The sequence below is a fragment of the Pristiophorus japonicus genome, chromosome 13 (genome assembly GCF_044704955.1).
Source record: "Pristiophorus japonicus isolate sPriJap1 chromosome 13, sPriJap1.hap1, whole genome shotgun sequence".
NCBI lineage: Eukaryota > Metazoa > Chordata > Chondrichthyes > Pristiophoridae > Pristiophorus > Pristiophorus japonicus.
Window position 1 is genome coordinate 154,606,516 of NC_091989.1, and position 27,789 is coordinate 154,634,304.

Consider the following 27,789-nt stretch of genomic DNA (forward strand, 5'->3'; position numbering starts at 1 on the left):
TTTCTCAGGGGGAGGGGAGGGATATGCCTCCCGCTCGTCCGCCGTATCTTTGGCGGAAGTCCCAGGAAAACAGCGGGGAAGCTTTTTACGCCGCCCGCCAGTCATGTTCCGGAGCCTTCCGCCACAGTTATGGCGGGCGGGCGGGTGACCCTGCCCCCACCCAGAGTCTCGCAGTGTTTGGCGGCCGTGCTCTCGCCCTGTTTCCATGGTGCTGGCGGTAAACAGACGGCTGGGTGCGAACGAACGCCAAGATGGTGAGTTTGTCGGTGCGGAGCTGATATATCTCCATAAATAGCGCACAGCCCCGGCTCGGGGGATAAGCTGGAGTCTGCCCAGTGCCCTCTGGAAGTGTAGGAGGGGGCAGCAGATTTACTCCCCCCACCACCTCCTGAAGGACTGACTCCTGGTTGCCTCACTCACCGCTCAGACTGTGATTGCCAGCAGGCTCTTCCACCAAGCAGGCCACATGCAGCTAATTCTGTTCTCACCTGACGTCCACACTTTCAACAGGAAGAATCCAGTCTGTTCCTGCGCCCCAGGAACTAAGGGCAATAGTCATGCAGTAACTGCTGCCCTTGTTGAGAATGCCTGACTCAACAGACAACAGGAATTTGACCTTTCTTTTCTGTATTGCTCAGTACCACACCATACTGTGCGTTTAACGTAAAGGATTAAGTCAATTGGAAAATGCAGTCATATATAAGAGGTGCCGAAAAATGTAGAATTGACAAAATGGAAATGTGTATGTGGATAGAATATGTAGGGGGAGAACATAACAATGTCCCCCTTCAATTAATTACCCACCAACAAAATAGTGTTTTGAAATGTGAAATTTCTTAATGCAATTTTTAGGGGTTGTTAATTATTAAGAAAACATTCTCCTGATTTTTCATTTAAAAGAGGAATTTCACTATAAAAACATTAAAACTATTCTGAAATGCTACAAAGCTGGCAATAGAGGTTTAACTTTTTAATGTATTTGTAAACTGCTGAAATATAGCTGTTTTCAAAAATGTGATTTCACCCCATACACCAATTTGGCAATGCTGATGGGAGATTCAATAAAATTGTAGAAATCTGGCAAATTAGGGAGTTAACATTAAAACATTAAAAGAACAACATATCTGAGGCAACCCCACCAGAGTTGCCACTTTGCGCCTCCTAAGGTTTGCTCTCATATTTAAGATGAGATTTGGTACATGCTGGTTCACTGTCACTTCACAGCTGCCTTAGATAGGGTAAGGGAAATTGTGACTAAATGAGTTAAGAAAGAAGGAACTTACATTTTATCATTTTTCTGGACACTCCAAAACATTTTACACATGATGTTGCTATATAGGTTAATGTGGCAGCCATTTTGCACACTGCAGATTCCCACAAACAGCAATGGGTTAAATGACCAGTTAATCTGTTTTTGGTGTTATCTGTTGAATGATACCAGGACAATGCAGCATTCCTTTAGTACTACACTGAATTGTCAGCCTAGATTATGAGCTCAAGTCTTAAAGTAGGACTTGAACTCACTACCTTCTGGCACAAAGGCAAAGAGTACTACCAGCAGAGTCAAGATGGCAAAAGCAAACTAGTGCAGATGCGGGAATCTGAAATAAAAACAGAAAATGCTGGAAATCTCAGTGGGTCAGGCAGCATCTGTGGAGAGAAACAGAGTTAACGTTTCAGGTTGATTACCTTTCGTCAGAACTGGTGAAAGTTTGAAATGAACAGATTCTTAAGGAGCACTGAAAGGGGGAAGGGAGGAGAGAACAAAAGGGGAGGTCTGTGATAGGGTGGAAGATAGGAGAGATTTGGGAGACAACAGGGATGATGGGCCAACTTGAGATGGTAATGGAAGACATTAGAAAAAGATGAGTCTAGACAGGGTGTGAATGGTGGAATAATTACCAGCTGCCATGGGAAACAGAGAGAGAAAAAATACATAAGATTGGAGTGGGTTAAATAAAAAAGGAGGAAAGGGAGCAAAATATGGCTAGAGGTTATGGTCTGAAATTGTTAAACTTGATATTGAGTCCAGAAGGCTGTAAAGTGCCTCCTCCTACCTCCCCCTGGACCATGACCCCACTACCGAAGATCAAGCCATAATTTCCCAGGCCGCACTGACCTCTTCTCTGGAGATCTTACTTCCACAGCCACCAACCTCATAGTTTCCCAACCTCACACAGCCCACTTCTACCTCCTTCCCAAGATCCACAAACAGGACTGCCCGGTAGACCCATTGTTTTAGCCTGTTCTTGTCCCACAGAACTTATTTATTCCTATCTCAACTTTTCTCCCCTTGTCCAGTCTCCTCCCACCTACATCCGCATCTCTTACGATGCTCTCTGCCCCTTTTAACAGTTTCCTGGCCCCAACCGTCTCCTTTTCACTGGACGTCCAATCCCTCTACACTTACATTCCCCACCAGGATTGCCTGAGGGCACTCTACTCCTTCCTCAAGCAGAGGCCCAACCAGTCCCCATCCACCATCACCCTCCTCCGCCTGATTGACTCCACTCACGTCCTCCAAATTAAAGGTGGAGCTATGGGAACCCGCATGGGTTCTAGATATGCCTGCCTTTTTGTGGGATATGTGGAACTTTCTTTGTTCCAGCCCTACATTGATGACTGTACCGGTGCCGTTTCTTGCTCATGCCCTGAACTAGAAAATTTCATTCACTTTGCATCCAATTTCCACCCTTCCCTCACCTTCACATGGTCCATCTCCGACTCTTCCCTTCCCTTCCTCGACTTCTCTGTCTCCATTTCTGGGCATAGATTATTGACAAACATTCACTATAAGCCCACTGACTCGCTCAGCTATCTGGACTACAATTCCTCTCGCCCAGCATCCTGTAATGACTCCATTCCATTCCCCCAGTTTCTCCGTCTCTGTCGCATCTGCTCTGACGACGTCACCTTCCACACTAGTGCCCCTTTTCTCTCTCTCTTTCCCATGGCAGCTAGTAATTATTCTGCCATTCACACCCTATCTAGACTCACCTTTTTCTAACTTGTGCCATTACCATCACAAGTTGGCCCGCATCTCAAATCTCTCCTGTCTTCCACCCTATCACAGACCTTCCCTTTTGTTCTTTCCTCCCCTTTTCTTTTTCCTCACCGAGGATTCCCCTCCGCCATGATTAACATGGCCCTCGACCGTGTCCGTTCTATTTCTCGTACCTCTGCTCTCACCTCTTCCCCTCCCTCTCAGAACCACAAAAGGGTTCCCCTTGCCCTCACCCTTCACCCCACTAGCCTCCATGTTCAACGGATCTTCCTCCGCTATTTCCGTCACCTCCAGCGTGATCCCACCACCAATCACATCTTCCTCTCCCCTCAGCATTTTGGAGGGACCGCTCCCCTAGTGACACCCTGGTCCATTCCGCAGTCTCCCCCAGCAACCCCTCCCCTTCCCACAGCACCTTCCCGTGCAAGCGCATGAGATGCAACACCTGCCCGTTTACCTCCTCCCTTCCCACTGTCCAGGGCCCCAAATACTCTTTCCAGGTGAAAGAGCGATTTACTTGTACTTCTTTCAATTTAGAATACTGTATTCGCTGCTCACAATGTGGTCTCCTCTATATTGGGGAGACCAACGCAGATTGGGTGACCGCTTTGCGGAACATTTCCATTCAGTCGATAACCGTGACTCCGAGCTTCCAGTCGCCTGTCACTTTAATTCTCCGCTCCATTCCCACTCCGACATCTCCGTCCTCAGCCTCCTACACTGTTCCAATGAAGCTCAACGCAAGCTCAAGGAACAGCACCTCATCTTTCGTTTAGGCACTTTACGGCCTTCTGGACTCAACTTCAAGTTCAACGACCATAACCTCTGCCCATATTTTTCTCCCTTTCCTCCTTTTTTTTTTAACACCCCCCCCCTTTTCTCTCTCTCTTTCCCATGGCAGCTAGTAATTATTCTGCCATTTACACCCTATTTAGACTCATCTTTTTCTAACTTGTGCCATTACCATCTCAAGTTGGCCCGCATCTCAAATCTCTCCTGTCTTCCACCCTGTCACAGACCTTCCCTTTTGTTCTTTCCTCCCCTCCCCCTTTTAGTGCTCCTTAAGAATCTGTTAATTTTGAACTTTCGCCAGTTCTGACGAAGGGTCATCGACCTGAAACATTAACTCTGTTTTTCTGCACAGATGCTGCCTGACCCGCTGAGATTTCCAGCATTTTCTGTTTTTAGAGTCAAAATGGCACTTGTTATGGTATCTGGGTATCAATCCTTCCTGTAAGATGTAAAATGAGAACTATCAGGAGGAATGAGTACATAACATTTCTTCGAAGACATACACTTCTTAATAAAATATTACTATAAAGGAAATGCTATACAGGTTAGAGGTTTACATGTGTATTGGGATATTAAAAGTTTTGAATGCTGGAATTTACAGAGTTTTTAATGAGAAAAATATGTTTGCACCATAATATTTTCTTGCGTATTAAATTTACCTCAGAAATTAGTTTATTTGTATCTGTGATAAAGACAAGATCTTAGAGCAGCAATTTTATTTAACATTTTTATGTACCTCTGAGTGAGAAGGTTGTGGGTTCAAGTCTCACTGCAAGAACTTGAGCACACAAATCTAGGCTGACACTCCAGTGCAGTGCTGAAGAAGTCTTTCAGATGAGATGTTAAACCGAGGCCCCATCTGCCCCCTCAGGTGGACATAAAAAACCCATGGCACTATTTTGAAGAAGAGCAGGGGAGTTATCCCCGGTGTCCTGGCCAATATTTATCCTTCAATCAACATAACAAAAACAGATTATCTGGGCATTATCACATTGCTGTTTGTGGGAGTTTGCTGTGCACAAATTGGCTGCCGCGTTTCCCACGTTACAACAGTGACTACACTCCAAAAGTACTTAATTGGCTGTAAAGAGCTTTGAGACGTCCAGTGGTCATGAAAGGTGCTATATAAATGCAAGTCTTTTTTTCTTTACCTAAAGTCTTACAGATTTTTTTTTAAATCCTCTTTAAAATGTTAGGATATTATTACTGTAACACAGCCAATTCCCCCTTACTCCAGTATCTTAGACTCCAGGTAGAGGGAGAGAAGCAAAAGCGAGCCTATTGTGTCTGTCACTGTACCACAGATTGATCAGAAAACAGGGTCAGCCTGCAAATGGGAAGTTCCTAGTGCAGATTGAAAATTATGAACTTGGTTACATTAGCCAGTCTGCTGCCACAAGTATGAAATGAAGCAAAACTGTTCAAATTAAATAGCATCAGTGGTGAACTGAGGAAGCACAGTATGTTCTCGGTCTTAGAGTGAACATTACCAATCTTACTGAAAGGTTTTATTAGCTTTAGTTACTTGTAGCAAAAAAAGTAATATTAAACAAAAGTTTTCCATTTAAACAGGCACCTAAAAAGAAAAAAGGGAAAGCAGGCAAGAAAGCAAAAACACCAACAGTGATCGATGGCCTTTCTACAGATGCGATGTCTAAGGAGCAGGTAAAATGTTTCTGTTCTGTGAAAATGAAGATATATATGAACTATATCTGTGGCGTAATCGGTCAGCACGTTCGGCTGTTAACTCATCATCATAGGCAGTCCCTCGAAACGAGGATGACTTGCTTCCATGCCAAAAAGGGATGAGGTCACAGGTGTTTCAATGAAGGACCTAATATTCCAGGTCCCGAACTACATCTTGAAATGTGGAAAATGCCTGTGCGTGGATTTTTTTAACGTGTGGTGGCCATTGTACACCAGCCACGACACGGGCTTAACAGAGCTAGGTCTTGGTCCAGTGGCAAGGATTACCCAAGACGACTGGAGACCAGCTCTGCTGCACGGGCCTAGTGCGCACACATATCATACTGTGGGCTGGCCCGTGCTGCCCCTGAGCCCACGCCTCTTCTGGCCCCGAACTCACGCCTCTCCTGGGTCCCGATCACATCCCTCTACAATCTCTTGCCGCTCCTTCACACTGACCTCGCCGCTCCTGCTGTATCTGGCTGTTAACTGAAAGGTTGGTGGTTCGAGCCCAGCCAATGACAGGAGCTTTGAATTTATTTTAAGGTAATTGGCAAAAAAAACAAAGGGGAGATGAGAAGAATATTCTTTATGCAGCAAGTTGTTATAATCTGGAATGCACTGCCTGAAAGGTTGTGGGAAGCAGATTCAATAGTGACTTTCAAAAGGAAATTGGATAAATACTTGAAAAGAAAACATTTGCAGGGTTATGGGGAAAGAGCGGGAGAGTGGGACTTTCAAAGAGGAGGCACAGGCATGATGGGCCGAATGATCTCCTGTGCTGTATGATTCCATATCTGTAGAGTACTTAATGTTTCAAGAATTTAAACTGAAAAAAATAAATTATTCTTTATTGACCATACATAGTTGGAGGAACACATTGTTCGGCTGCGTGAAGAGCTCGACAGAGAACGAGAAGAACGGAACTACTTTCAGCTTGAGCGTGATAAAATCCACACTTTCTGGGAGATCACAAAGCGGCAGCTAGAGGAGAGGAAGTCAGAATTAAGAAACAAAGACCGAGAAATGGAGGATGCAGAGGAACGACACCAGGTGGAAATTAAGGTAATGGGCCTAATTCAGTAAGATCATTGGAAAATTAACACATAGGAACAAAAAGGCCATTAGCCCCTCAAACCTGTTCTGCTGTTCAATTAGATCATGGCTGATCTGTACTTCATCTCCATTTACCTGACTTTGTTCCATATCCCTTGATACCCTTACCCAACAAAAATCTATCAATCTCAAGCCTTGGAAATTTCAATTGACCAAGTATCTACAGCCTTTTGGGGCAGCGAGATTGAGATTTCCACTACCAATTGTAAAACAAAAAGTGTATCCTGATTTCAATTCTAATTGGCATAGCTTAAGATTATGCCCTCTTGTTCTGGATTCCCTACCAGAGTAAATAGATTCTCTGTATCTACCCTATCAGTTCCCTTTATCATTTATCATTTTAAATACCTCAATTAAATCACCTCTAAACCCAAGGAAATTCAAGCCAAGTTTATGCAACCCGTTTAAACCCTGGCATCATAGGGTGAATCTGCACTGTACCCCTTCCAAAGCCAATATATTTTTCCTGAAGTTCAGTTCCCAACATTGAACAAGTATTTCTGATGGACTCTGTCCAACTGAAGTACTTCACCTTTGAAATCCAACTGTCGTAAAATAAAGGCTAACATTCTATTAGTTGTTTTAATTACTTCTTGTACCTGTGCACGGGCTTTGTGATTTGTGTACAAGGTTACCTTTTCTCCTCCACAGCTCCTAGTCTCTCACCAAGGAAAAAGATCGAAAGTGGTTGACCTCGCACTTCTCTAAATTGAACTCCATCTGCTATAGTTTTCTCCACTCACTAAGTTGGTCTATGTCCCTTTGTAACTTCCTGCTCCCTGTACCTCCTAACTTAGTGTCTGCAAACTTGGATACACAACTCTATTCCTTCATCCAAGTCAGTAATGTATATGGTGAAAAGCTGAGGCCCCAGTATAGATCTGTAGGAACACAATTTGTCACATCCCACCAATCAGATAATGTTTGCTTTATCCTTACCCTTTGTATCCTTCCTCCCAACCAATTACCAATCCATGTCACAAGGTTCCGAACTACATTAATCAGATATGACCTATCCATTACAAATCCAAGCTGATTCTCTTTGATCAGCTATTACTTGTCCAAGTGCCCAGTCACTCTGTCTCTGCTGATCGATTCCAGTACAGAATTGATGTTAAACTGACAGGGCTGTAGTTACCTCGTTTCTCTCTCCCTCTCTTCTTAAATAATGGAGTGGCATTTGCAATTTTCCAGTCCAAAGGCACATTTCCTGAACCTCATGACCTTTGAAAGATGATGACTAATCTGCAATTTCCTCACCCATTTCTTTTAATACCCTGGGATGGAAACCAACCTGTCCTGGAGATTTAAGTATCTTTAGTCTCATTATTTTCTCCATTACCAATTTGCTTACTTATATTAAGTCCATTAAGTTCCTCCCCTTGGCTTATTTTTAGGTACTCTTGTATCGCTACTATTTTGTTCTCTTCCTCCACTGTGAAAACGATACAAAGTACTGTATCCATTTAACAAGCCTGCCATTTCATTATTATCCATTATGGTCTCGCCTACATCCATCTTTAATGGGTCCATATCCTCATTTACCGATCTCTTTCTCTAAATATATTTATAAGAACTTTGCCATCCTTTGCAAGTTTTTTATTTTCAAATTCCCTTTTGAACCTCATTACTTTCTTTGTATCCCTTTTGCTTTTTATAGCTCCCTTAGTCGTATTTTCACTCTTCCTTGCATTTATATAAGCCTTTTCTTTTCGCTTGATACTGTCTCTTACCTCATTTTCTTAACTGGTTGCTTAACTACGCAATTGGAGCCTTTGCCTGAGTTATGTACTAATTTTGTAGCATACCAAATACTTCTTTGAATACTTCCCATTGTTTGTCTTTAGGTTCACCCATTAACAGTTCAGCCCAGCTTATTGTGGCCAATTTATTTCTCATTCTTTGAAGATTGCCATACTTAAATTGAAACCCTTGGTTTGTGAATTCCTTCTCCCCCTCAAACCGAATATTAAATTCAATCATATGATGGTCACTATTTGCAAGATGCTCTCTTACTGTCAGATTGTTAACTATTTCTGGTTTGTTACTCATCACTAAATCCAGTATGATCTGTCCCTTGTTGGTTCTAAAACAGGTTATTCTAGAAAACTGTCCCAAATTCATTGTTTGCGATGTTCTGCATTTCCCAATCTATATAAAATTAAAACCTCTCATTATAACCTCATTATTTTTGCTACATGCTTCCATGACCACCATATCAATATAGCACTATTATCAGGAGGTCTGTAAACAGCGAATATCAGAGTCTTGCATCCATTGCTGTTCCTTAACCCATAGATTTTCCACTGCCCGATCACCTTTACTGAAATCCCTTCAATTGAAACACAATTGGAAAGATTGCACTTATATCTTTAGACACTATGGAGCCATCTTCTCTGTAGTTTGCATTGATTTATTTATCTTTGGTTGTTGCAAATCTCTTACAAGTTCAGCAAATTAATATTCACCGAGTAACTGTTCTACATATCCCGCGTACAATGCTCATTCTTGAAAATAAATAAATCAGTCAGTAGATGGGCAGTGGTGGTAATGGGCCCCAGTTGTGTTCTGTTTTCTAGAACATTTTCATAATAAGAAACAAGCTTTTAATGTAAGTAGTTTATATTTCATGGGTGAATTTTCACAGACGGTGGGAGATTTAATAGACTAAAAGCAAAGAGTTTATTGGAAATTAAAATTTTTCCTATATCTTGCATTCCTGTCTCTCATAATTACAAACGCGAGAGGGATGTTGGGCACTATCAGTACTGCTTTTTATTTATGCCCCAGGAAATTCATTGGGGCAGGGGGAAAAACTCCACTACTGTCTGAGAAATGTTGGGGGTTCATGAGGAAGAAAGTATTTCTAGTAAGTAGGATTTCTTTTTAAATTGCAAATTATTTTCTAATTCCCTGATGATTCTTTATTAATCTTTCCACAGGTCTACAAGCAGAAAGTCAAACACCTATTGTATGAACATCAGAATAACCTCGCTGAGTTGAAGGCAGAGAATACAGTGGCCATAAAAATGGAGCAAAAAGAGCATTATGACCAGGAACGCGATATACTAAATGATACAAGAAACTTAAAGGTGGAACTGAAGGAACAAGAGCTCTCCAATGAAAACATGATGAAAACCCTGAAACTGGTACGTCTAAAGTAGAGACACAGATTAAGTCAGCTTAATACAAAGTGCTACTACTACTTTAACTTTTAATTAGGGGTGAAGCAGTGGATATTATCTATCTCGATTTCGGAACGGCATTTGACACTGTCCCATATAAAAGCCTAATTCACAAAGTGTGTGTCAGTTGATAGATTGCAATGTATTAGGCCGGATTGCTCTGTGGGGAAGCTACTTGACATTGGCGTTCTATAGGGGACAATATTGGGGTCACTGTTGTTCTTGATTTTTCTAAATGACTTGGAGGGCAAAATATTGTCCAAAGTGTCTATCTTTGAGGCCTTAACATTTTGGTGGGTACTGAAAAATTAGATTCAGAAAAGTTCTTTTGTTGAGCAGAGCATTCAAAAACTAGTTTAAAGTTAAGGTTGTCAAAAAAAAAATCAAGTTTAGGCAACATGTAATTCAATAGGATGTTGATGGAAATGTGTAATCTATTACCAGCGGGGTGGTAGAACAGAATACCACAAGCAGGCTTAAAAAAGGACTGGATGAATTCCTGTTGGTAAATAAGATTCAGAGCGTTTAATTCTCAAATCACAGTAAGAAGATTTGGACAAGTAGCCACAGTGGGCCAATGGTCTCATGCCCAAAAAACTACTCTGCTTGAATTGTGGGAGGAGAAAAAGATTCCTCCCCTTATTTTGATTTTTCTGTGCCTTCAATAAACTGCAGGGGCTGATATGCTTCATATTTAATTTGAACAAACTCCAGTATATTGTACCACAATGGGTTATTAGATGCAGACAGATCAAATGAAGGTAACTACATGAAATTGTATCCAAACTGTTGCATTTGGACAAGAGTCGGCCTCTGTAAGATGAACTGCAAGGTGTTTACACTGTTGTTAATTAATAGATAAAATGAGAAAACTTAAAGTATGGAAATCTGAAGTAAAAAGAGAAAATGCTGGAAACCCACAGCGTCCATCAGTAAGTGTAGACCCTTCATCAAAGCTCTGATAAACTTTTAATGAAGATTTCTTCATATTCACTAACAGAAAACCGATGAAGAGTTTACAAGATTGTGGAATGACTTTGAGAAACAAACAGAAGGTTAGTCTGGCTTTTGTCTGTAGGAAAATCTTAAAATGAAAACTGTTATAATCACAATTAGAAATTCTGATTCTCCCAAAATACAACATTTAAAGAACTTGGGTATGAGTCTTAAATTGTCAATGAAAGAGAAGGAATTATGTTACTATGATCGAAAGCTGTTAAAGTAAAAAAACAATAGAACATATAAGCGATAGCCAAAAATAGATTGTAATAACATATTACAGGGTATTGTATGCCATGGAATAAGAGAGATGCAGGAGTGGGGGTGGGGGTGGGGCGATTATGAGGCCTCCTTCCTGACACAAATGGGTGGTAGCGCCCTGAAAATGGTGGGGTATGACTTACTGCCACCGATTGTGTGCTCGATGCTATTTTCCTAAGGGCTTGTTGCTGGGCGGCCAGAGCACCATCCAAGTCAGGCTGTAGACCACTTTAATATATAAATTGGGGTTCGATGATACACACAGGAGTCCCATTGCCTTCGGAGTTAATTTGGCAAAGCATGTTTCAGCTGGTGGACCAGCCCAGAATGTAAGCTTTAATTTTTTGAGGATTTGGTAGGAGCAGGTTTGATTCTTCAGGCTCCACAAAAACAACCTGCGCCACTGCCACACCGGATCACTCCCTCCCTTCCTGTTCCTATCTGCACTGCTTATTGTGCCTCCTAACTTAGTATCATCTGCATACTTGGATATACAACTCTCTCTTCCTCCATCTAAGTCATTGATATATATGGTGAAAAGCTGAGGCCCCAGTACAGATCCCTAGGGAACATCACTGATCACATCCTGCCATTCAGCGTTCATTCCCTTTATCCCTACTAGCTGACTCAGAACTCCTAACCAATATCCAACTCCATACCACAAGGTTGCCTCCAATTCCATGTGCTTTCATTTTTGCTAATAATCTCTTGTGCAGAACCTTATCAAATGCCTTGTGGAAAGTCGATATAGATAACGTCTATAGACACTCCCTTATCCTCCATGTTCATGACCTCCTCAAAAAAATTCAAATCAATTAGTCGGACATGACCTATTCTTTACCCTTTCAGATTCAGATTAGATGTTTTGATCATTGTGGCTACTTGTTTCAGTAGCAGCCTCCTGATTATGTTTGATATTGCTTCTAATTTAGGCATTTAAATGGTTATTATAATTGGGACAAGAAAGTAAAATGAACCAAAATAGTATATGTGAAAAGTTTTCTAGTTACATTCTACAAAAAGCCAATCCTTTCTATCTGTCATGTATAAAATCTGATTTGTGTTAAGATTAGACCTACTACTCTTACTCTCTTTGAATAGTGTCCATAAAAAGGAGAGAAAAAATGAAATATGTTAAATTTGCCTGGTCTTTCTAGCATTTTCTAGTTAACATTTTTCAAACTTTTAGGACCTAAAATTGGTGGGAATCCCACACTGCTGTCGGATATATGGCGTGGCAGGACTTCACTATGCCAACACATCAGGCATCTGATCCTGTCCCAAATTCTAAGAATGGAGTCATTGAGATGGGTGGCCTGTGATTGTGGAGGCACCTCCCCCAATGAGAAGCTGGAAGATCAGAGTGGCACCTTGCCCGTGATTGAAAAAGCCTCAAGCTCCCTCTGTCATCGCTTCAGCCCATTTTGAATTTTTCTCAAAGGAAAACCAGTGGCATTCTATGGAAATTTATCACCTCTGATCCACAGCAAATTCCTGACACCCTTTGAGGGATCCGCCTAAGTTTCGCCCTCTCCAACCCCAGGAATTTCGAGCCTTACAGTCAAGTCTTAAGTGAAGTGAAATTTTTTTAACTGAATTATACAATTTCTAAAGTAAAGGAACTAGCTCATGTTTTGTTTGTTCTGGATAATGGGTGTATGCATAATTGATTGATTTCACTTTCTGTGAGAAAATCTTTCTAACTGTCCTTCACCACACTCAGATATTGAAGTTAAGTATCACAGGAAGATGGACGTGTTGCGTGACGAGATGGAATTGAAAAGGAAAACAGAAATTCATGAAATTGAAGAAAGAAAGAATGGTCAGATCAATGCATTGATGAAAAACCATGAAAAAGCCTTCAGTGATATCAAAAATTACTACAATGACATTACTCTTAACAACCTTGCACTCATTAACTCATTGAAGGTTAGGGTGTTCCATGATATTAAGCAGATATGCTGTAGATTATAGTACACGGGTGCAAGTAAAATCACAACTATTTCACACTTTGCTGAGTGAAATAATAATTGAGTTTTTACAAGTGGACTGAATTCCATAGTGGGTTAGTACACTGTCTTGTTAATTCTGGGATCTTAGTTTAAATCAAGCCCAGTTTGATGCAGTGAAAGTCTCTGCTTTGTAGTGGCCGCAAGCACCTATGACAAATGAGCTTAGACAGTTTTGGTCCAGTTTGTCGGGATGTGGTTTCTCGGGCAGCTACTCGCAATTGTCAGAGAATTGTCAATGTTGCACAGAGGTAATAAGATGTGGGGAATGGAGGGGTTGCTCCGCTGAGACTGGGGATAAAGGACTTTTTAAGGGCAGAATAGAGGAATCTAAACTATTCTGTGTATGGGTGCTCCCAGGCTACCCTGTAAATTCCATCTATTACGCCCTTTTTAGGCCCAACAGAAGCCATGCCTGTTGAGACCAATTGGCTATGCTATAATGGACCTGGTATGCTTGAATCTTTTATTTCTCTTAAGTAGCGAAAATATATCAATTTAACAAAAAACGGTTTCAATTCTTAACCATATTTACTTGATGCATTCATCTGTTTATTTTGATTCTAAATGTTGATTATGAGATAAGTGAGCTAACTGATATCTTCATATGGCCCTTATGGCTAAAGGGATCAAGGGGTATGGAGAGAAAGCAGGAAAGGGGTACTGAGATGAATGATCAGCCATGATCTTATTGAATGGTGGTGCAGGCTCCAAAGGCCAAATGGCCTACTCCTGCACCTATTTTCTATGATTCTATGTTTCATGTGTGAAGATGTTGGTTCTGAAATCTTTTGTGCAGTTTGCTTGCTTATATATTAATAATCTTTGTGTTGGTGCTAAGTAATGCTAAGATATGATTTACTGAACTATTTACAGTGCACAAGATTTTAGTACCTTGTATTCCTACATATTGTAATAGATATTAATAAGTACATACAGATGTGCAGTAGCGTTTTTTAAATTTTTTTTGTGGTTGATTATTCCAACATACTTTTGATTTTTATGAGCAGGGTGTCTAATGGCCAGCTATGATTTTTTTTTTGCTCTAATCAGATTTTGCCCTAATTCCTCAGGAACAAGTGGAAGAGATGAAGTGGAAAGAAGAACGACTAGAGAAAGAAATGGCTGAGCTTCAGTATCAGAACAGGCGTCTGGCAGACCCACTGCAGAAGGCACAAGAAGAGGTGGCAAGACTTACTAAACTATTGGCTAACTATAACCAGGATAAAGGTTTTCTTGCAGTAAGTATCTTAGTAGCTAGGTGATGCGTACACCAGGTTGACACTTACTAACATAAGTAGGCCATTTGGTCCCTCGAACCTACTCCACCATTCAATAAGATCATGGTTGATCTGATCCTGGCCTCAGCTCCACTTCTTTGCCCACGCCCTATAACCCTTGACTCCCTTATCGTTCAACCTCATTGGTTTCGGTTTTGGTTATGCTACCAAAAATGTTGGCGTGGTGATGTCAATCACCATGCAACGCCGACTTAATGTCACCAATGCGAACATCGGCGTTGAGTCCTAAGCACGCCAGGTTAACCTGGTGTGCAAGCAAGTTGACAGTGGCGATGTCTGGATCTCTTAAAGGGACACACACATTATTAGGTAAGTTTGAATGTAAGGTTTTGGACTGTTTTTTCCCATTTTCTTGAAGTGATGGCTTGCTTCAATAGATGTGACATGTTTTTTTAAGTATTTAGGGAGTGCTACTGGATGGTTGCAAGGGCTTGGATGGTAAATGAAGGCCTTTGAAGACAGAGCATACAACGAATACTCAGCAGGTCACGCAACAGCCCGTGGAGAGAAGAACAGAGTTCACGTCTCTGGTCGAGATGCTCCCTGACCAGCTGAGTATTTTCAGCATTTTGGGCCCAAGTTTCCACATGATTTGCGCCTGATTTTTAGGAGCAACTGGTGGAGAACGGACTATCTTAGAAATCGCAATTCTTCACTTTTTTTTTTCTGCAGTTCTAGTCAGGTAGAACAGTTCCACTTTGGAACAGAATTTTTTCTTCAAAAGGGGGCGTGTCCGGCCACTGACGTCTGATTTCAAAGTTTCCACAGTGAAAACTTACTCCAAACTAACTTAGAATGCAGCAAGTAAAGATTTTTGTAGAACTGAAAAAACCTGTTCTACACATTAAAAAATCAGGCGCAGGTTACAAATTAGGCGTCCAGAACGAGGTGGGGAGTGGAGGGGAAGGGAAGTCATTAAATTCTATAATAAATCCTTATTTATACTTCTACAAATATTATACAAATAAATCCAACCTGAATAAACATTTATAAGCAAAGAAAAGATTAAATAAACCATCTTCCTACCTGTATGAAAGTGCTTCAGCCACGGAGAATGCTGCAGGCGTTCGTTCCCACGGGGGGGGGGGGGGGAGGAGACAGCGTTCGTTCCCGCGGGGGGGGGGAAGGAGACAGTGAGAAGGCTGAAAGAAGCCTCAGTGCTGATATGCTGATGGCAATGTGCTTTTATTAAAAATTGTTCAAAAATGAAACAGCTACAAAGAACTACAAAAATGGCCGAGTGCCAATGTTTTTTAACACTGCGCGTGCGCGAACGCTCCAACGCGCACGCGCAGCGTTGCCAGCAGGAAAAAAACTAATTTAAATGGTACCCGCCCCCTCCTACTTACAAAATCGGTGCGAGTATAGGCTCCGCCCCCCTGGGCGCCACGCCAAACAGACAAGGAGCTACAGGGCACTCCAGAATCACGCGTTTTTTTTCCGGTGCCGTTTTAGGCGCGAAAAACGGGCGCCCAGCTCAGAGGGGCGCCCGTTTTTTATCGTGTGGAAACTTGGGCCCTTTATGCTGTCATTTCACATTTACAGCATCTGCTTGCAGAGGGAGGAGGAAGCTGCAGAGCAGACTCAGGTGGAAGGATGCATCCCAAACAGTTCCTTTGTGGCTGGAATCATCCGCCTGTGGTCCCAGTGACCACAACCCTAATTCCTCTTCCAACATTAGTCCCATACCTTCCTTTCCATTTGTTACTGACCATCACAACATCCTCTTGGCCACGATGCTGAAATAAAAGCCACCACAAAGCAAACATTCCAATTCACCGATATTTGTCTATGCATCCAATGTGACACCAAGAAATCAACTCATCACCCGTATGTATTTTCTCAGTGACTGTCTTGTGTGTGCCTTTGCCTATTCTACTACCCCAGTGGCTGCAGCATAGCTGGTGGAAGGCTGCTGACTTTTAATGGGGGACACTGCATATGGCCTTGGTGGTTGACCCTGAGGAGCTGGTGGCTGGGAGTGTCAAATCAATCGTTTTTTGTTCTTATTCTTCACTTTCTCCCTCTTCTTGGCCTACTGGCTCTGCAGGTTGCATTTCTTGGGTGTGTGAAATGAGGAAGGCTCAAGGATGGAGTTGTGGTGAGGGGAGGGTGGGAAAGCAAGAGGTGTATGCCAGAAGGAGGATAACTTACGAGGATACCAGCATCTTGTATCCTTTCAGCCCTGCTGCTGGCCAAGGACTCAGCCATGCCCCTGCCAAGGATGGCCTTCACCGTCTCCTCCAAGGTGGTGAGGTGAGGCTAGGAATGGGAGATGTGCCTCGTGATTGGTACAGATTGGTGGTAGTTGAGTGATTGGAGGTCATACATTGAGCAGTGTGTGACACTAGTGGTGTAGTTGGTAGGAGACAGCTTTTGAAAATGCATTCACTGACCTTGACCAATGGTCTGAGGCCATGAAGCTTCTTTGGGCACTGGAGCCAGATGGTGGGGGCGACACTGTTGGCAGTAATGGCCTCAGTGATGTACTCCCACATCCTTCTTTCTGGAGGGCCTCCTGGCCCTTGTGGGTAGAGGGCCTGTCTTGCAGTGTTGACTCCCAGCATAAAGCTTGAGTGCTGCATGCGAGACCCTGGGTGCCCCTTCCCTGGCTTGCTGAGCCATTTGTGTTAGTGCTGAGGCAGCTTTCCCATTTGTTGAGGTTGGGAAGGTAATTCAGCATTAAAAGATGAATTTTCATATTTGGAACGTTTTAATGTGAAATATTTGTTTAAAAGGAAGGGCTGAAAATGGCATTGTTTCACTTCATTTTATTTTGTATTGCTTCAATGTGCATGACTCCTTTAATTCTCTGATCTCTTAATTACCCATAATTCCTTGCGAGCTCTACAGCCTCGATTCCAGAGGCTGTGGGAAGCTCCAATGCCATACCTGGACAGGAACTACGTCTCGGAAGCCTCCAGCAATACCACCAGGATGGTGTTGCACGGAAGGTAAGCGCTGCGCCACCAATCTCCATATCCCCCCGATCAATTTTGCTCTGTTAGCATTGCGGCCGTTAACTTCAGTTTCTGGTGACACCAGCAACTGAACTTAACGGCCTCAACACTAACAGAGCATTTACCTTCCGTGCAAACGACAACTTTGCTGGCGACCGCTTATTGTTCCCCCTGAGAATTTTATATCACTTGTCCATGAACACTAATTTTATCTCAGTAACTTAAATACTTCACTAATTTTGACCACATTTCATAAACAACTTCTTGTAAGAAACTGTTTTGAAATGGCTGTGCTTATAGCTGTCTGAATCTTGCAATCTGTAGAAGGAATGCATTTTCTCAGAATTTAAAAATCTTCTGTCATATTTAACCAAACTTCTCAAGAATCCTGCCCCTCACAAATAAACACTGTTCTTTTCACAGGCCTGCATTCCCTGATTTAATTTAGAATTTTACCAGGTGATAATTAGATATGGTGTTATATGTAAAATGCCATGTCTGTTTTTAAAAAAAAAAACTTATTCCAATTTTTAAATGTTATATTAATTTTTGGGATGTGTGTGTTGCGGCCAACATTTATTGCACACACCTAGTTGGCCTGAGAAGATGGTGGTGGGCTACTTTCTTGAAAACTGCAGTCCATGTGGTGAACATACTCCCACAAAGCTGTTAGGTAAGGAGTTCCAAGATTTTGACCTAGCAACAATGAAGGAGTAGTGATACACCTCCAATAGCAAGTGTGAGTGGCGCAAGAACTTTTGTCACCAAGATTGAGACCATTTATTCAGCTGCTCCTGCCTCATCTCTCCCTTTCCTTTTCTCTCCAAGCCAAGATTTCCATAACGTTCCCCCTACTCTAGCCCCAAAGCCGTATCTTTCTCTAGTTTCTCTCCTATCTTCCCTCATGCCCTCACTGAGGTCAGCTTGTCCATAAAACCGAGCTCCTGCTTGTTCAACCCTAATCCTACTAAACTGCTGATCACCCAACTTTCCTTTGTGGCCCCCTTGCTAGCTGATCTTATAAAAGGATTCTTTTCCTCAGGTACTGTCACTCTCCTACTCCCTCTTAAATCTGAAGTCATTATCCCCTCTTCAAAAAACTGACCCTTGACCCCATTGTCCCACAAACTACGAACCCAATGCCAACCTCTCTTTCTCCTGCGAAGACCTTGAATGTGGTGTCTCCATCTTTCCTGCAACTTCCTGTTTGAACCTTTCAAATCAACTCCTCCACTGCCACAGCACTGAAATGGCCCTAATCAAAGTCACAAATGACATCTGTGACTGTGACCATGGTTCACTATCCCTCCTCATTCTTCTCGACCTGTCTGCAGCCTTTGCCACGGTTGATTATACCATCCTCCTCTAACGCCTCTCCTCCATTGTTCATCTAAGTTTGTCTAGTTCCACTGTTACTTATCCAGTCATAGCCAACGAATGTCCTGAAATAGCTTCTCTACCTCCTGGAGTCCCCCAAGGATCTATCCTTGACCCCCTCCTATTTCTCATCTACATGCTGCCCCTCGGCGACATTATCTGAAGACATGACATCAGGTTTCACATATACACTGCTGACACCCAGCTGTACTCACCACCTCTCTTGACCCCTTCACTGCCTCTGTGTTGCCACTGTCTCGGGCTGAACCAGACTGTTCGCAACCTGGCTGTCCTATTCAACCCTGAGCTGAGCTTCCAACCCCATATCCTCTCCAGCACAAAGACCGCCAAAGATCTCCGTAACATCACCCATCTCAGCCCATTTGCTGCTGAAACCCACATTCATGCTTTTGTTACCACCACAATCAACTATTCCAATGCTCTCCTCGCTGGTTTCCCATCTTCTACCCTCCATAAACTTGCGATCATCCAAATTTCTGCTGCCTGTATTCAAACATGCACTAAATCCTGCTCACCATCACCCCTCTGCTCGCTGAGTTACATTGGCTCGCAGTCCACCATTTTAAAATTGTCATCCTTGTCTTCAAATCCCTCCTTGATCTCTCACCCCTTCCTATCTCTGTAAGCTCCTCAAGCGTACAATCCTCCAAATCTTGCCTCTTGTGCATCCCTAACTCCCTATGCTCCTACCGTATGGCGACCATCAGCCATCTAGGCCTAAGCTCTGGAATTGCCTCCCTATCTGCATCTCTCTCAGCCTCCAAGATCCGCCTTAAAACCTATCTCGTTGACCAAGCTTTTACTCAGTCATCCTGATAACTCCTTTAGCTCGGTGTTAATCTTTGTTGGATTACCCTGCTATGAAGCGCCTTGGGATGGTTTCCTGTGTAAAAGGTACTATATAAATTCAAGTTGTTGTTGCATGTCCAAATCAGTATGGCGTGTGATGTGGAGGGGAACTTATGGTGTTCCCATACACCTGCTGCTCTTGTCCTTCTAGGTGGTAGAGGTTGCAGTTTTGGAGGTTTTGTGGATGAATCCTTGGCGAGTTGCTGCAGTGCAACCTGCAAATAGTATACACTGCAACACAGTGTTGTATGCCAGTGGTGGAGGGAGTGGATGTTTAGACTAAGGGACAAAGTGCCAGTCAAGCGGGCTGCTTTGTCCTGGATCATGTAAAGCCCTCTTGTGTTGTTGTAGCTGCACGAATCCAGGTAAGTGGAGAGTATTCCATCACACTCCTGACTTGTGCCTTGTAGTTGGTGGAGAGACTTTGAGGAGTCCGTGAGCCACGCGGAGCAGAATACCCAGCCTCAGACCTGCTCTGGTAGCCATGGCATTTATGTGATTTGTCCAGTTGAGTTTCTGGTCAGTGGTGACCCCCCCCCCCAGGATGTTGATAGTGGGGGACCCAGTGTTGGTAATGTCATTGAATGCCAAGGAGAGATAACTAGGCTCTCTTGTTGAAGATGGTCATTGCCTGGCACTTCGGTAGCTCAACAACTTTTTTTTTTCTGCTTCAGTGATCTTCTCCCTGTACCTTGGGTTCCACTTAAAAGTGGATATGCTGGAAACTATCTGTGAATTGGATTGGAATTGTAAACATTCCAGCCCCTCAGCACTTAACAGTTGTACTACTTGAGTATTGGGTCAGGAGAAGCAAGGGTTGTTTTTGATTCAAATCTGCCAAAATCTTTGGTTATAGCAATAATACTATTAATGTGCTATTGTATAGATATCAGTTTCAGTAGTAAATATCAGTGTTGTATTGGGGGTATATTTTAGGCAATTTCCTGCCATGCCTGAGTTATGGTACAATTAGTAGTTATGGGCCTAAGCACCTTCCAGAAGCAACACAGCTCCATCTTGTGGAAGAAAACCATGCACACTCCTGTCAGCTAGATGTGAAGTAATATTAGTACCCAGTTATTAAAATGTCTGTGCCTTGGATGGCCCATCTGAGTTAAAGGGGAAGGCCACTGCAAAAGAAATGCACCAGTTAACAGTTGAAGCCATTAAGGTGACATACAGTTTGATTTTTCTTTTCACAGCGTGCTAGAGCAAAGCTTAAAATGATGGACAAAGAAATGAAGCAGTTTAGGTGGGAGCATGAAGTACTAGAGCAGCGCTTTTGCAAGGTAGGTTGCAATAAAATTATTTATTAAAATTTAACTGGCAGAATCGAAACTACAAATGGCAAAAGCACAGTTGCGGCCTCACACACAAAGGGAGGTAACTCCCAAAAATGCATGAGTTATCCAGGTAGGTTAAAGATCTTGGGATGGAAATTCGGTCACACTTCTGTTGCACCGTTAATCCAGACGGAGTGGTAAATTTTGTGCCGGGAAATGGTTTGCATCTCCGGCCTCAAAATTCACCAGCTGGGCCCTGAGTGTGGAGCGGAGCGCTAAGGGAGGTGTTCCACATCTCTTTTAGGGCGCTAGGCTGGCTGAGGAACTGAAAATCCCGAGGTAAACAGCTGGCCTTGGAGCGCCCTAAGAGAGGCTTCCGTGGTTAAAATAAATCGGGGGAAAAAAGCACCAAAAACATTTCCAATACCTTACTGATGCCATATCAACATAAATCACAAAAATAAAAAACAATCACACTTACCTCAGATAGACCTTGCTTCCCTCACCGCGGCCGGTACAGCTCGGACCGCCAACTTTCACAGGCGGTCCCAAAAAGCCGCGCTATGGATCAGGTGAATTAAAAATTTCGAGCTTGCCTCTCCCGGGTGGTACTGCTCCGCAAACTGTCACCGAATGTCCTGGCGGGGTGCTGACAGCTGGCCGCCCGCCTGAAAATGCTTTCCACCGCCATCACCGCCCCTCCGGGGCGAAAACAGAGACAGCAGCAAACCAAAAATCCAGCCCCAATGTTCTAATGCTGAGATGGGATATAGGCAGGTTGTGACACAATATATGAACTGAAATCAGTACAGGAGTAAGCCATTCAGCCCTTCGAGCCTGCTCCTGATTTAATTAGATCATGGTTGATCTATACCTCAACTGCATTTACCCACTTTAGCTCCATATCCCTTATATCCTTACCTAACAAAACGGCGAGAGAACAGCTCCGCAGGTCGGGCTATAAAAGAGCTGGAGCGGAGGGCCTGGGCCATCGTGGCCCCCTGACCTGCGAGAGAACAGCTCCGCAGGTTGGCTATAAAAGAGCTGGAGCGGCAGGCTTGGGACATCGTGGCCCCCCCCCCCCTCCCCCTGGTCGAGCTATAAAAGAGCTGGAGCAGCATACCACTTCAACCTCCAGCGCGAGCTGCTCCAAGTATGTGACAATTTTGAGATGGGCGACTGGGTGACGTCATCAAGATCCTGGTCGCCGTTTTGGAGCGTGGGCAGGAACATCAGCAGGGCCCAGGTACAGAGGAGTGGGAAGGTCGGGGCGGATGAGCGGCGAGAGTTTGTGGTGAGATGCGATGAATGTTTGTGGCGGAGGAGCGGCGAGAGATTGTGGCGGAGGTGCGGCAAATGAGGGTATGGGATCCCAGAAGAGCCGAGGGCCCGGGGCAGCACAGGCCAGCCCACACTGCGATATGCGTGCGCTAGTTCCCTGCAGCAGAGCAGGTCTCCAATCGTCTTGGTTAATCCTTGCCACTGATTAAAGGCCTAGCTCTATCAAGCCCGTGTGGTGGCTGATGTGCAACGGTCACCACACGTTAAAAAAATCCACGCACAGGCATCTTCCACCCCCTCAATTGGAGTTCAGGACTGGAACATCGGGTCCTTCATCGAAACATCTGTGAACTCTTGTGGAAGCAAGTCATCCTCGTTCGAGGGACCGCTTATGATGATGATGACCTCAATCTCAGTCTTTAAAGCTTAAATTATCCTGGCATCCACAGTCTTTTGGAGAGAGAATTCTTGATTTATAAGCAATACAGGGAAGTTACTGACACCTGCAGAAACACAAATGTGTTAGAGAAAAAATGTGATGCTTAAAGCTAGAGAGATTAATAATAATGATGCTGAGCAGGACTATCAGCAGTGGAACATACTGTGAGAAATTGAATGAGAAATATTTTCACAATGAGAGTACAAGGGAATCCAAAATAAACTAGAGACAGAAAGACAAATGGAAATGATAATTTTAATAAAGAGTATATAATTGGGACAGATACAGTCTGTACAAGAATGATTGCTAGAGATGAAAGTGAATAGAAAAATTGACATCAGTTGCATATGAAATATATGTGTATGATAAATGATAACCAACTTCTTGGCTCTCCCCAAAAATTGGACAAATTATACACCGAATTATAGAGCAAGGGCATTTAACACAGGTCCACTCTTGTGTTGCTTATAAAATATGGAACTGACTATTTGTACTGCCCTTTTTCGGTCCTTCTGCACCTGATCTCCTTGAGACTCCGCCCCTGATGCCTCCCGCCCGAAACTGGAAGCGGAAGTGGGGGCCCGATCCAGAACTGGGGCCTTGCAATCAGTTCGACCACATTGTTAATCCCTCCACGATCCCGGGTTGTAGCTGCTGATCCTTCATGAGCCTGCGTCAGTCCGACAACGTTGTTGAAGTGGTGGGGAGAGAAGTGGCAGGGCAGGGAGAGAAGTGGGTGGAGGGAAAGCTGAGCCGCCGACTGGACTCCGAGCCTAATGCTGAGCCGGGGGGGGGGGGGGGGGGGTTGGAGGGGTTGGAGAAGAGAGAGAGCCTGGTTGAGGGGGGGGGGGGGGGGAGAGGAGAGGAGGAGGAGGAGGGGAGAGAGAGAGAGAGAGAGAGAGAGAGAGAGCCTGGGGAAGGGAGAGAGATGAGAGCCTGAGGGGGAAAGAGAGAGATTGCGGTAGGGGGAGTGGGGGAGAGCCTGGAGGTTGGTGGGGTGGAGGGAAGAGAGAGATGCTGGTGTTGGGGGGGGGGGGGGGGAAGGAGATGGGGAGGAAGGAGGAGGGGAGGATCGGAGGGGAGAGAGGTTCTTCTAATCCAGAAGTCACGACACTGTCACTATTCACTTCATACCCAATAAACCTGTTAACAATCCGCACACAATGCCCCATCTATAGCGGGGTGGATTGGGGCTTGCGCTTGGGGGAGGGATGCACTTGCGCTGGTGTAAGGGACTTCGGCTAGAACTTGGTGGCTTTTGGGGAGATCTCTCCTCTGTGGCTTCTGAAGTCAAAATGGATCGAGTTACAATTTGTGAAGTCAGTCAGAACTTGGCTGGGCAGTTCCAATTACACACTCCAGAGAAACTTCAGGGTGTAGCTTATCCTCCAAGGGGACCAATCAGCAATAGGTCCAGTGATATTGGAGAGCCAATCAGAGACAAAGCAGCCATTTTGGCAGTACAAATCGACGTATCCATAAAATATATAGTTAACATGACTGGATACAACACATGTAGCACTAGATATGATAATTTTACAAGAAATAACTCAATTCTGTATTCAGATTACTGAAAATAGTACATTTTCTTATGATTTTTAAAACAAATCAATTTCAAAAATTGCCTTCCAATATCCATTCAGTTAATCGACATGTAAATTACTATTAGTAGAATTTACATGGATGATTTGTTTCTGCCTAGTTTTACACATTTCTGATGTTTTGTGTGTTTTTTGTATTAAGGTTCAAGAAGAGCGGGATGAACTGTACAGTAAATTTGAGAAAGCTGTTCAGGAGGTTCAGCAGAAGACTGGCTTAAAGAATGTTATCCTTGAGCAGAAACTTTGTGTACTGTCTGACTGCCTGGAGAAGAAAGAAGCACAATTGAATGAGGTCCTCGCTGCTTCCAACCTCGACCCAACCGCACTCACTATGATCACTCGCAAATTGGAGGTATCACTACATAACTCTCTTCTATTTTTCTCCTTGTCATAGTGGGTTGACACTTTGTAGCTTGGGGAACAATGCCTGTCTCATTGGGAAACTCTTCAGTACATCCTTACAGTCGCAGTAAAATACAAAACTATAGCACAAGTCTAGATATGTCCATGTATAAGTTAAGAGGAAAAACAAAGGAATTTGTGAGATGACAAAATATTAAAATCATACCATTTCTGGTTACATTTATTACTCCTGTATAATTTTTTTTTAAGTTGGGCTTTGACTTTGATCCTCCCATATTGTACTGGAATATTGGTGACTTGGTCAACTAAAAGTCAACATCTATATCGCATTGTATGGCTAAGAATCAGAGCCCATGGCCGAGCAAAGAGATTTCCGCCCAAATCAGGCGCACTAGCGGCTGCAGCACCTACCCATTCGTGCCAACGAACCAAATTCGGGTTCAGGCCTCTCAAATTCTGGCTGCGAGCTGCGGGCATGTGTTGTGTCTTTCTGGTTGTGGGAGGGTAGGAAATCAACTTACTCCTCTGCCTAGCTGGGCGATGGGTCGGTTCCGTGGGAGAAGGCAATCCCGAGGGGGGACTTAAACAGGTGAGGCTTGAACCTGACTTTTAGTTGACCATGTCACCAATATTCCAGTCAGCCAGTACAATATGGGAGAATTAAAGTCAAAACCCAACTTTAAAAAAACATTATACAGGGGTAATAAATGTAACTCAGAAATGGTATGATTTTAATATTTTGTCATCTCCCAAATTCTTTTGTTCATTGGCTGGAGTTTTATCAACCCAGAAGGAGCACACCTGCTTCTTCTGAGCACACAACACTAAAAATGCAAAATTTCCTGGGTCGTTTTTTGAGTGGCCTCCAGAAGTCCCTTTCAGGACTGCTGCTTAAACCACTCATCGCCTGAGACAACTGGGCAGTAGTTGCATGGTGTACTTTTTTTTGTGGATGTCTTGAGGACATGAAAGGTGCTATAATTTCAAATTTCTCTTTCTTAATGAACAAGCTGTACAATGAACAAGGATATTAGAACTTTGCCATGAAATATATTGATGACAAGGTGAAGTGAAACTGCTAATTGTGCTTCTGAAATTTTAAACCTACATCTCAATAAAGATCTGAGATTGTTCCGCCAACAGTATCTGTGGAGCACATCTGCCAGGGACTTCACTAGGAATGTGAATTAGAAGATACATGATGAGGTGCCTTGGGATAAGTCAAAAGCAATAAAGTTGGACAATGTACAGTAATCCGGCTGGTGGTCATTGGATATTTCATATAGTTGTGTATTTTATTAAAATAGAATGTCTACTAAGGCTAAAGCAAGTATAACCCAGGAGAGTTTGCTCAGAGTGCAATGAATAAATAACTGACGAGTGTACACTGGGGGTGAAATGAGTAAAACCATGACAAATGTACATTGCAATCGGGGCTGAAGGGAGTGCAACATGTATGGAGCAAGAAAATGTTCACATCTTTGTTCATTTGTTAGTCTCACTCTTATTGCTCCTCATCAACAAGTATCTTTTCATGTAACAATATTTACTGGCAAGATGATAATCTTTGCTAATATACTGGTTTATTTTGGGACTGAAATCCTGATGTCAGTACTCAAAATATAATTAATTGATGAAATCCAAAACCTTTTCCACCTCTTCCAGTAATTGATTCAGATTCTGGAAATTATGTCAAGCTCTTGTTACATAATGTAGTATGTGGCAGTTCTCTTATCTGTTTGGTTCTTTTTCAGGATGTCCTGGACTCTAAGAACAATGTTATCAAGGACCTACAGTATGAACTGGCTCGGGTTTGTAAGGTAAGATATGAGTGAAATGTGGCACTGAGTTCTGGAGATGCATTAGGTCTCATTCACCAGTATCTTAGCTCATTTTTTCAAAACTAGAAAATTCCCCTCACCAACAAGCCTGGTATTGTGGTCAGGGTTTTCCTCCTCTGTCCATTTGACCCAGTGCACCGCCTGTGGATACACTGCCAGTCATCTATAGTTACACTGATCTTTGGACACTTGTTGATGAAAAATACAAGTGTTACTTTTTAATAGTGCTGCAGGACTTCCTAGTGGAAGTTTATTATTCCTCTAATTAGTAGGAAACTATTTGCTTTGTACATGCTGTAAGAGAACCACTTTGACTAACTCCCAGCTGCAAAAAACAGTTAGTAAAAATGACCAGTACCTCAGTGGTTCTTCATTAACGTGTTCATTGCTAAAGTCTAAATTAAAGGGGCGGTACCTTTTTCCATTTATTTTAATTTGGAAATCCTCAAGAGATATGACAAGGACAGTTTATGACAGATCATGTTTACAAATGGCTCAGCTGGTAGCACACTCTCCTTCGTCAGTATTCAAGCCCTAGTTCAAGGTCTGAGCTTATATTCTAGGCTGATAGTAAATGCATTACTAAGAGTGCGCTGTACTAGTGGAAGTGCCATCCTTTGGATTCTATTGAAAACCATGTCACGTTCTGGTGGTTTAGGTGAATTTTAAAAATTCTATAACACCATTTGAAGAGCAGAAGCACTCCTGGTGTTGGGGCCAACATTCCTCTGCTCTACCCAAAACAAATTAATTGTCATTCATCTCACTCCTGTTTGTGGGATTCTACTGTTATCACAATAGCTGCCAGGTTGCATATGTAATAACAGTTGCTGCACTTCAAAGTAGTTCATTGTATATAACATGCTTTGAGTCATTTCTTAGAAACTTGATAAGGCACTGTATAAATATAATTCTGTCTGTCACTTTTTCAGAAAGGCTGTGCCCCTTTGAAGAGGTTGCAATAGAAAAGATAATTTAATGTAAAGCATAAGCACATGTTTTCTATGGGATTCTGTAATAAGGTTTGACACTCTGCTTTTTACACAGGCTCACAATGACTTGCTGCGAACTTACGAGGCAAAACTTGTAGCATTTGGAATTCCAGTAGATGAGCTTGGATTCAAACCATTGGAGACTGCCTTTTGTGGACAAAACATTGGTCAGGGCCCAGCTGGGCTGGTTGCTGCTGTGACATAGGTCTGGACTGTAAACTGCACTTCCTAATGACATGTTTAACACTTGGTTATCAATAAATATCATTGGTAACGTTCCTAATTATGATGTGATACAAAGTTCTCTGAAAACCTCCTGTTCAGGAGATATCTTTTTAATACTAAAAATGAACAAAGTTTGTCAATATTTTATGGTTTTGAAAACCTGTAGTGTCTTTTTAAAACTTAAGAATAAATATTTTAAAAATA

At 43.0% G+C, this 27,789-nt stretch overlaps 2 protein-coding genes across 2 annotated transcripts in view; one reads left to right on the forward strand and one right to left on the reverse strand.

The window, feature by feature from the left end:
• dbndd1 (dysbindin domain containing 1) overlaps positions 1-631 on the reverse strand; it is a 66,971-nt gene extending 66,340 nt beyond the window's left edge. Inside the window, exon 1 of the mRNA XM_070898167.1 lies at positions 489-631. Within this exon, the coding sequence (XP_070754268.1) occupies positions 489-559 (71 nt within the window). The 5' untranslated portion in view covers positions 560-631. The remainder of the gene's footprint in view (positions 1-488) is intronic.
• gas8 (growth arrest-specific 8) lies at positions 1-27,789 on the forward strand. The gene is made up of 11 exons (XM_070898166.1): positions 1-254; positions 5,369-5,461; positions 6,350-6,547; positions 9,541-9,747; positions 10,784-10,838; positions 12,767-12,972; positions 14,126-14,293; positions 20,763-20,849; positions 24,307-24,516; positions 26,282-26,347; positions 27,416-27,789. The coding sequence occupies exons 1-11, from the start codon at positions 252-254 to the stop codon at positions 27,563-27,565; spliced, it is 1,443 nt and encodes a 480-aa protein (XP_070754267.1). The 5' UTR covers positions 1-251; the 3' UTR covers positions 27,566-27,789.